At 31.2% G+C, this 10900-nt stretch overlaps 1 protein-coding gene across 1 annotated transcript; it reads left to right on the forward strand.

Moving 5' to 3' along the window:
• Window positions 1–5377: 5377 nt before the first annotated feature.
• On the forward strand, window positions 5378–7480 carry LOC131078878 (pectinesterase-like). The gene is made up of 2 exons (XM_058016704.2): window positions 5378–6413; window positions 6783–7480. The coding sequence occupies exons 1-2, from the start codon at window positions 5378–5380 to the stop codon at window positions 7478–7480; spliced, it is 1734 nt and encodes a 577-aa protein (XP_057872687.2).
• The last annotated feature ends 3420 nt before the right edge of the window (window positions 7481–10900 follow it).

The following is a 10900-nucleotide window of genomic DNA, read 5'->3' on the forward strand; positions in this document are numbered from 1 at the left end:
CACATCATACTCAATTGGTTAACTCTTTTTCCCTAACTAATTCATTGAGTATAGCGATGAACAACTCGCGTATTGAAGAATATGATAACTTTTGGACTACCCACTTGTATTCTTAAAATACTCTCAACCAATGCTGTATTAACAACAAGAAACTGCACACTAATTTTCCCTGTGAATACACCCTTCCAAGATAACAAGACTGACTTGCCATTTGAGGAATAGAATTATCATGCATATGAAACAGGCTTTCCATGTGAGAAATACAATTTTTATTGCATACAGCACATAAAAGACTAAAAACAGCCAGAACTTCAATAATGGTATGTCACCATTGAATTTCCCAAAATACATGATTTCAGAAACGTGCATGTGTAAACAGGACAGGATTTAGTAGCAAACAAAAGTTATCTCGCCTCCTGCCATTTGCTTTAAAATGTGTATTCAATTCCTAGCAAACATTAAAGTGGTTCAGATTTCTGGTGCATGGAACTGTAAAGTTCTCCTTAAAGAGATTGGAACGAAGCTGCATCATTTTCTAGGTCCATGATTTTTTACAGGGAGCAGAACCTGTTGATTCGTTTCGATACTACAAAAGAAACAGTAATTCCCAACATATACACATAATCTAATCTTTGGAGAGAGAGAACTGTAATGTGCACGTGATTGTTTGTCACGGGAGCCTTGGGGCATGTACTTGCAAGTAGCCCTCATAATAATCACACTAAATTACAGTGCCCACCAATGTGAAGCAGAGTATTGAGATTGTTGAGTTAAAGTATTTACTTGTTATTATTTATTTTGTTCTATTATACAAAGTATTGTATTATATTCTTATAAAAGGTTCAATTTGTAATGATAATTAAAACCATAAATTTTAGGTGTAGCTTCCATATTAACTTGAATAGATTCTAGATTATTATAAATAGAGGGTATAATTTGTAGGTTGGTTGTATTTATTTGATGTTATTTTCAAATTAAGAGAGTGAATCATGTTTACAATTTCAACACCCTCTTTTAAATTTGATTTTCTAGATCAAATTATTTTAGTCACTCAAAAATTTCCTTCAGCAATAGTTTTATAAACAAAATTTGTGAATTGATCCATTAACCTATAAAACTCTAAATATATTTCATCATTTCCAACCATTTCTCTTATAAAAAATGATATCTTATATCAATATGATTACTCCTTTGACATGAAAAATCTCATTCTTTGAGAGAGCTATGGTAGAATTTGTTATAAAAAAAATTTGTTACTCCTTTTCTTCTCTTGATCAAAGTCTAATAATACTCTCCTTCTATAAATTGCTTGACATGATGATGAAGTTAACTATATACTTAACTTTTACTACAAAAATAGTTAAAATGAGTTATTTCTGAAAGCTCAAGATGGTGCTCCTAAACCAAGATAAAATATGTAACTTGAAGTATTTTGAATTTAATCAGCACTTCCTACATAGTCACCAACTAAACTAAATTCCAATTTGCCACATTTCCTTCCTAGTTTCATGCTTCATCTTCATCAAATAGAACATATTTGTTAATTAGAACATTTTTTCATGGTCAAGTTGTAAAGTTTTTATGAGCAATCACTATATCCTACAAAAATGTATTTTTCCTTTTTATCATCTAATTTCTTTTTTTATATTTTAAAAAATGTGCTTGTGATATGCAACTAAACACTCCTAAGTATCACACCTCTAAAGGAAATGCATCATAAACATTTTTTCTAAAGATCCTATTTAATATATATACTAGACATGCTACTTCTTCAACCCAAAATTTATTTGGTAGTATTTTTTTTAACATACTTCTCATCACTTCTTTAATTGTTCTATTTCTCCTTAGCACAACACCATTATGTTATGGTGTACACCATGTTGTGAATATTTGTTATTCTGTTTTTTAAATATAAAATTGAGAAACTAGTTAGAAACATACTAGATTCTATATTCATAATTAAAAATTTAACAAGTGTCTACTTTGTTTCCCACTAAAAATTTAAATTACTGAAAAATATCAAATGCTTCTAATTTTTTCCTTAGGAAACATGCATAAATATTCTTCTTAAACTTGTGGCAATAAGTATTAAAAAACACCTGCTATTGCCAATAGAGGGTGTTAACAAAGGCTGACACAAATTTGAATTGATAAGTTCAAGAGGATCTCTCACTCTTCACAATTCATCAATAGAAAATGCATCCCATTGATACATATGTGGCACACCAATATAGTCAAATAAATAAAACTCTCTTCTTAAAAGGAATTTGCTTAACTTCAGTTTTATATCATCATGTCTTATCATTCCTTTTTTTCGATAATTAAATAGCTGGAAGAGCTAGCTCCCATTATATTAAAATAAAAATTTAAAAGTATAATAGAGTCCAAGATGTTTAATAGAAGCCATAAACTATGATAAATCCTAGAAAATATTGAAAACCAATAACTAGAGACTAAGGTTGTATTATGTCTTATCATTCTTGGGTAAATCATAAGATTAATATATATTTTCTAAAGAGGTTATAGTTAAAACTATTTAGAGAATGTAACATAAAGTATTGCGCATACAAATATTCTCTATTTAGCAAGAGATATCAACAAATGTAAACATGTTTAATCTAAGGTCCCATTTATAATTTTATTTTGTTGCTACCAATCATTAGTCCTTTTTTTCAAGGACATCCTCATTTTTTAACTTCCACATATCATAGTTGGTTCCATTGAACTTTTCATTATCAAAATGAGATGTGGATGTAGCCATGGCTTCTATATAAATCTACAAAATATTCAACCAAACTACCATGCTATAGTTCAAAAACCCTTCATACTTCTACCTAGGAGACAAAGCTAGCCAAGTCTCAATACCAAATGTCATAAATGAATGTGAACAACCATACTATAGAAATTTCATTCCAATTGTAAATTAGATTTTATCTAGTTCATAACCAAAAAAATAATGCAAGAAAATAAACTAGTAAATCAAATAATATAGAACAAAATAATTAAACCCATACTAATATGTTTACATGGAGAAATCCTTTATAAAATAACTCCACCAAAAACAAAGACTTAGATTTGTATTATCTTCAAAATAGAGATTACATACAATCCTTCCTTTCTCCTCCTCTATCCTCAATCCTTTAACACCCACAAATAGAGTTTTTTCACTTTTACTAATTACATACTAGCACCTTCAGACAAACCTATATAGTATTTCCACCTCCTAAATGTGATCCGAGTTGGTTATCACATTGTAACACTTCCCTTGGATAAATCCAAGCATTTAATGAATAAGATAATGTAGATTGCAACCATCTTATCTATCCAACTTGGACACCTAGTTGTTAATAGTTTTTAAATAACTCGGTGGTATTGCTTATAATCAAAACTTGTTTTATTTTAATACTAGACAGCCAAAATGACTAAAGAACCTCATAACAAGCCCCTAAGAAATTTGAATGCTAAAAAAAATAATTATCCTCTAAGATTCCTTCCCAATAAATAGTAAATCACTATCGACAAAAAATAGTTACAAACCTTTAGTAAAAGATTTAGTTACATACACACGATCCTTCACAAGTTACACCAATGAAAAGAACAATAATATGGTGACACCTAAGATGATCTGTAATAAATGTCGTGTAACAAATGTTTTAATTTTAAATTTTTGTGATGTTTTAGATAGCTTCATAAAAACAGAGCTGATTAAGCCACATCTTTGCTACACAGAACCCTAAACAAATAGCATTAAACTCATAATTTAAATACAAAGATATGCTAACAAATTTTGGTGAAAATTTGATATATTGTTTAAGAGTTTGACATACATGAAATTAAGATATATAGATACTAGACTCTCTCCCCTAAATATAATTTATATAGTTAAAATTATAAGATATTTTGTATGTATATACGTACCAACTTAAACAAAAATTAAACAATAGTGAATAGAAAATTATCATGTATGTGCTTGAAACTTGTATATTTAAAAATTAAGGATATACTTGTTTAATGAAGAGGCCTTTTATGAAAAAACAAACCTGGCTATTGAAACTAGTTTAACTACTAAAGCTAGCTTCTAAATACATGCACCAATAGAATCCTTTAATGCATATAAACATGAGGTTACCTAAAACTTGTAAAAGTCTAGCTAATGTTCAAGCATGTAAGGTGTAGATCCATTCTAGAGAGCTTGGAGCTCTTTCCATGGAGTATGGAGTGCATGTATGTATATAAGTGTTATGTCTTGAGCCACTTTGACAATTTTGATAGAGAAATGGATCTAGTAGTTGAACACGTTCTAATAGTTGTTATAGCATTTGTTGATTTAATGCCAAATATTTTTAATAATATTGCATCAATAATTGTGACTTTAAAGTTGTTAATGCTAATAATGAGTTCCCATAATTGAATGAAATGTATTCATTAGATCTAAAAGCAACAAACTATGTGATGCCACATCAATAAAACATGACTAAGTGCACAACTATCGACCCAACTTTATTCTAGAACCTTGTTAGACACCTCAATAAAAAGCATGCTGAGATATCATCATATTTAATGATATGACCTTGAAACCTTAATTATAAATACAAGACTTGTCAAATAAATAAAAAATGATTCAAAATTTTCATGAAATATGATGCTAAATGAATGAATCCTCCCCTACATTATGAATTGAATTATCAGACGTTAACGTCCACATGCACTTTCTACCAAGTACTATTATGGATTAGATGATGGTTTTAAGAGAACACCGAATTGCCGACATGAGAATCTCAAAATATACCTAGAAAAATCAAAACCGTATACCAAAAAAAAACCCAGAATAACTTTAAATGTAGGAATTAGCTATGCAGCAAACTAAAACGTCAATTATATAAGAGACAGATATACCTGTAAAAGACGTTTTAGTTTGCTGCATAGCCGCTTCCTTAAACGTCTGGCGTTCCGATTAATCCCGACCTGTTTGGATTTAACCAGTCAAACCTCAAAACCCAGAATTTGTTGTACAAAAACGACCGAGTGATCAGTTGAGTTTGTCCAAAAGAAAGAAAATTTAGAACAAAAGAGAGACGTTTTCTAAATTTATCGCACCGAGACAAAATGGTTGTTCATGAAGGAGATAGAGCCATGTGCTCGCCTGTACGGCCATCTGTCTCCAAAATATGCCAAACATCAATGAATGAACAGCCCATGGGACTGTCTCCAGCAAGTTGCAGATTTAAGTAATGGGTAATGGGCCCCTCTCTCTTCACCAGAAAGTGTATTTATAGGAGCTCTATCCATTACCATATTGTCCCCCGTCTTGAATTTCTTATCCTTTCACTCATCGTTCTGAGCTGTTGAGAATAGAAGTCCCTAGCATTGTAGTACAATGGGCTCCGAGCAATACATCAGCAGCAAGAGTATTCAGAGATTTCTGTTTACTGTACTGACTTCAGTATTGATCACTGGTGCCGTTATCTTCGTTGTAACCGGAAGCAATGAGAGAGAAGAACAAGTGACTTCTAGACGATTGCAAGAGACGTCGAATGTGTTGCAAGATGCATGCAGCAGCACGCTTTATCCAGAGCTCTGCGTTTCCAGTATTTCAAACTATGGCTGGCTGTCGAGCAAAGCCGATCATATGGAAGTCGTGGAAACCGCTGTGAAGGTGGGTATAAGCGCCGTGCAGAAGATCAAGACCCACGTCCAAAAGCTTTCTAGCCCTGGTCTTGACTTCAGGCAGCGGGGCGCCGTCACAGACTGTATGGAGATGTTCGATGACACGCTGGACGAGCTCGATGACACGCTGTCCGATTTGCAAAACGCCACATTTTTGACGATGCCAACGCACGCCGCAGATCTGAAGACGCTGCTGAGTGGAGCCATTACTAACCAGTACACGTGTCTCGATGGCTTCCACCTCTGCAAAGGCCATCTCAAACAAGACTTGAGTGCCGAGTTGCTCAACATCTCGCATTTGGTCAGCAATTCGCTTGCAATGGTGTGTAACATTTCTGCTAAAGCAAATGAAGTGCTTGGCAATATGGATTCACTTCCCAACACGCGGCGCCGTCTTTTGTCGGACGATTTCGTGTCGTCTGATAAGAATGGCTTCCCGTTATGGATGTCGGCGGGAGATCGACGGCTTTTACAGAGTCCTTCCCGAAATGTTAAGGTCGATGCTGTTGTTGCCAAGGACGGGAGTGGTCGTTACAAAACCATTGCGGCGGCGGTGGCTGCAGCTCCGGAGAAGAGCAGTTCCAGATATATTATCTATATTAAAAAAGGTGTGTATCTGGAGAACGTTGATGTTTCCAAAAACAAGCACAATATCATGTTCATTGGAGACGGCAAAGATGTCACTGTGATCGCTGGCAATCGAAATTTTGTGGACGGCTACACAACTTTTCATTCTGCAACAGTTGGTAAGCCATTCCCAACTTTTTCTGTCTCCGTTGTTATCATTTTCAAAAGCTACTGTTTCTACATTCGATTGTGAGTTGTTTTAGCATTAATATTTTCTATCAGGTTGATAGTCTTTTGTGAAATTTTCTAGCATCAACGGATCATATTCTATGATTTGTGTTTTGGATTATATTCTATGATTTATCATAAAGTTGTTATTATTTTTAATGATATTGTCTTGATGGTGGATAGTGATAGAAAATATGAATACTAAATCTGATAACATTAATGGTGGATAGTGATAGAAAATATGAATACTAAATCTGATAACATTAAGCCGAATTTGTAGCTTAACTAACTGAATGAGTAATATGGAATGAATATTGCAGCTGTGATGGGGAAAGGATTCGTTGCCCGTGACATAACCTTCAGGAACACGGCAGGACCGGGCAAGCACCAGGCGGTAGCCCTTCGAGTGGGATCAGATTTTTCGGCATTCTGGAAGTGCAGCTTTGAGGGGTTCCAGGACACCCTTTACGTTCACTCACATCGCCAATTCTACCGAGAATGTGACATCTACGGCACTGTAGACTTCATCTTTGGAAACGTTGCAGCTGTTTTGCAGAATTGTAATATCTTGGCCCGAAAGCCCGCAGCAGGCCAAAAGATAATGTATACTGCTCAGGGCAGGGAGGACCCCAATGAAAACACGGGCATCTCCATTCAAAATTGCAGGTTGTCAGCGACCTCTGATCTGGTTGCAGCAAAAAGCTCGTTCAAAGTTTATCTGGGAAGGCCATTGAGGAAATATTCTCGTACTGTAATAATGCATTCGCACCTAGACGATCTGATACATCCTGCCGGTTGGCATGAATGGGAAGGAAACTTTGCATTAAGTACGCTTTACTATGGAGAATTCATGAACCGTGGTTCCGGTGCTGCTACAGAAAATAGGGTGAAATGGAAGGGCCACCGTGTGATTAAGAGCTCGAGTGAGGCAAACCAATTTACAGTAAATCAATTCGTACAAGGAAATTCGTGGTTGCCTTCTACAGGCGTTCAGTTTACTGCAGGTTTTACTGGATAGCAAGTTGAGGAAATGTTCCTAATTTAAAATTTAAGAGTGTGAAAAAGGTTGCGTCAAATTAGTTAGATTTTGTGTGTTATTTTACTCAACACAGGATTCATGTGTCTTACAACTGTGGGCCGTTTCCAATATTTATAATATTGGAGGAGAGGGGACAAGTTGGGTAAAATCTTATTGTTAGTCCTACAGATTACTAATTTAGTAAACATAAATTAATGAAATTGATGCCGATTCCTAGTTTTCTAATGGTTTTTTAATTTTTTGAAATTTATTTAAAGTATTATAAGTGATGAACATATAAGATAACTTGTCATCTTGCATTGGTATGGATGCTTTCACACTCATAGATATCTTAAGTTAGTCGGTTGAATTTGTATAAGGTATGCCTTTCGAGTAAATATATAAAAAAATTATCTATTAATCTATTAAATAATAGCAATGTATAATATTATTAAGATGGTGTAAGTTTTGTATTGTTGTTTCTTTTTTCTTTTTATTTATTTTGGGTATGCTGAATAGTTTGACTATAGAACAATTATAAATGAACCAATTTGAATTTTAACAATAATAAAATTGTAAATGCTTTTTTTTTTTTTTTGATAGGTAATGGGTCAAAGTCAATAAGGTGTACATACTCTACCTCCTTTTGTGGGATTTGAACTTGTGACCTCTCTTTCAAGAGCACAAGTTCTCAACCACTAGGCCAATTCAGACTTACAAATTGTAAATGTTTGTTATAATATATAATATTATGATTTTAATATTATGTAATATATTTTGTAACATGATTATTATTAATAATAACTTTATACTACTTACCCTTATTATAATTATAATACAATAACCTTATCACTAGATTTGATAAGTCTATAAAAATTAAGTATTATAGTTATACATTTATGTTACTAATATATCAATATAATAATATATGATTACTTTTATATATACTACAATTAATCTATTTATTATAATGCTATAATATACTATATTTAAATAATTTAATTAATACTAATTACGAATAAACTATTTATCTATACTAATAGTATTATATTATTAAAATAATATAATTCATCATAATATTTATTTTTCCTCTAAAAATCTAATAGTTCACATTTTATAAAAGAACAAATAACTAAAAAATGAACTAATAACATATCTTGAACAATAATATATAACTATCTTTGTCACACTTTAATGTGAGTATACTTGAAGATGTGAATTGACATATATAAAGACAAATTGATTCATACAATCTATTCCTATTGGCTAATGAAAGGGACAATATGCACAATTGATGGTAAGATCATGCATAATTGATACCGAGATTTGTAGTTATAATTGCATAGATATTTTGATTTGAAATAAATAACTAATTAGAGGTTTTTTTTTTTAAAAGTGCTCTTCAATGTTCCAAATAAAACTATTTAACATCTAGTTGTGCATGAATCTATTGTTGTGAGCAAATCTATTCCAGAAAGAGTGGATACTATGCATGCTAAGTGTTTTGAACTATTGTACAAAAACATCACTCATTAATAAGAATTGTTTGTAAAAAAAATTATGATTAGCTTAAAAACATTGTAGTTTTAAGAAAAAAGTTCTATGGAACTCCTTATATAGGTGAGATGGATCATTTTGTTAGTACCAAGATTAAAGGACATTGGGTAGACTTCATACATGAGAAAATCCTCAAATATTCTCTTATTGAGCATTCCTCGAAAACCAAACACCACATCCCCTAGGAAGAAGCTCAAATCTTAGCCAAAGAAGATAAATACTTCAATAAGAAACTCAAAGAGTTCATTCTAATCTACTATCAACAACCCTTCAACCTCAATCGAGATGGAGGCTAAAATCGAAACTCTACCTGACACCCTTTTTTAAATAGACTTAAGAAACCTACTTTCCTACTCTACCTCTCCATTAGTCTGATTTACTTCCTTTTGTCTTCTTTATTGTAATCCTCCTTCCTTCCTTCGGTTTCCTTTCCCTCTATTTTATCTCCCCTCCTCCATTTTTATCAACCATTTCCTTTGTCTTTCTTTTTCAAATATAATTTATGTCTTGCTTGGTTCTATTTTATTTTGTTTTTATTTAATTTAATTCTTAATCATTTATTTTCTTATTCATTTTTATAATTTATTGTTTTCTTATTTTTATCTTTCTCTGCTTCTTTTTCTTTTTAACTATTTCTCTTTTCACCATTTTCTTTTATAATTTTTATTTTCATTTTGTATATTTTTATTTTTATTTTTTAATTTTTTAATTTTTATCTTTTCTTCTTTGGTTTTGTTTTATTATTTCATTTCTAATTGCCTGTTTAATTAAATTTTTTTATTTTTCATTTTTTATTCTTATTTTTTTATTTTTCATGATATTTTTGTTTGTATTGATTTATTTATACTAATTTAATATTTTATTCTCTTCATTTTAGTTTGTTTTTAACTATTTTTTATAATATTCACACATACACTTAATTTATATGTTTTTTATTCTATTTTCATCTTTTGTTTGCAATTCCCATCTTATTCTTTTCTTTCTCTATTATTGTTGTTTTTTATATTTTATTATACTTGAGCTTGTTCCTATCTCTTTATTGTTTTTTCTTTTATCTTATTTTTAAATATATTAGGCTGAATATTACTAGTTTGCTTATTTATTTATTTTTGTTAGTTTGCATTATTTATTTGTTTTTGTTTTTCAATATTTAATTAGTTTTATTTTTCTATCTAGATAGGGGCTAACATGTAAACTTTGCTTGTTAAGATCAATATAAACAGGTGTGACTTGAAAAGTGCTACATTAACTTATAAAAAAATATATATACTTAATTTTTATTGTCTAATTAAATCTAGTAATTATTATAAGAATAAGGTTATGTATTATAATTATAATAATAGTAAGTAGTGTAACGTTATCTTATTAACAAGAATCATATTACATAATATTAAATCCTAATATAATATATAATATATTATAACATGAATTTAAATTTTTATTTGTTAAATTATTATTAAAAGTCAAATGACTTCATCTATAACTGCTCTATAGTCAAAAGAAATAGAAAAGGAATTTAAAAACAACTTGATGTGCTATTCAAACAAACTATTATGCATTATTTCATTATAGTAACAATATTGTCCAAATGGTTCAAGGGGTTGAGCTTAATTTGTTAAAACACTGGATTCTACTGTGTCCCTAATGATTGCTATAAAAGAATAATTTATATATTTTAAATAAATTTAGAAAAATAAAACCTAAGCCAACATAATTTAATTCTTGATGCCCATTCATGTACGTTTTCATATACGGGACTAACGATAAGATCCCACTTAATCATTGTCCCCTCTCCTCCAATATAATATTGGAGATGGCCCACAGTCGTAACATTATCTGAAATCTGCACCTTTACAACCTGTG

This window comes from Cryptomeria japonica, chromosome 2 (genome assembly GCF_030272615.1).
Source record: "Cryptomeria japonica chromosome 2, Sugi_1.0, whole genome shotgun sequence".
Classification (NCBI taxonomy): Eukaryota; Viridiplantae; Streptophyta; class Pinopsida; order Cupressales; family Cupressaceae; genus Cryptomeria; species Cryptomeria japonica.

Bases quoted from the DNA above. Each gene is read 5' to 3' on its own strand.
- LOC131078878 (XM_058016704.2), top strand. From the start codon at position 5,378: ATGGGCTCCGAGCAATACATCAGCAGCAAGAGTATTCAGAGATTTCTG. The intron at 6,414-6,782 runs GTAAGCCATTCC...TGAATATTGCAG, and splicing joins TTTTCATTCTGCAACAGTTG to CTGTGATGGGGAAAGGATTC.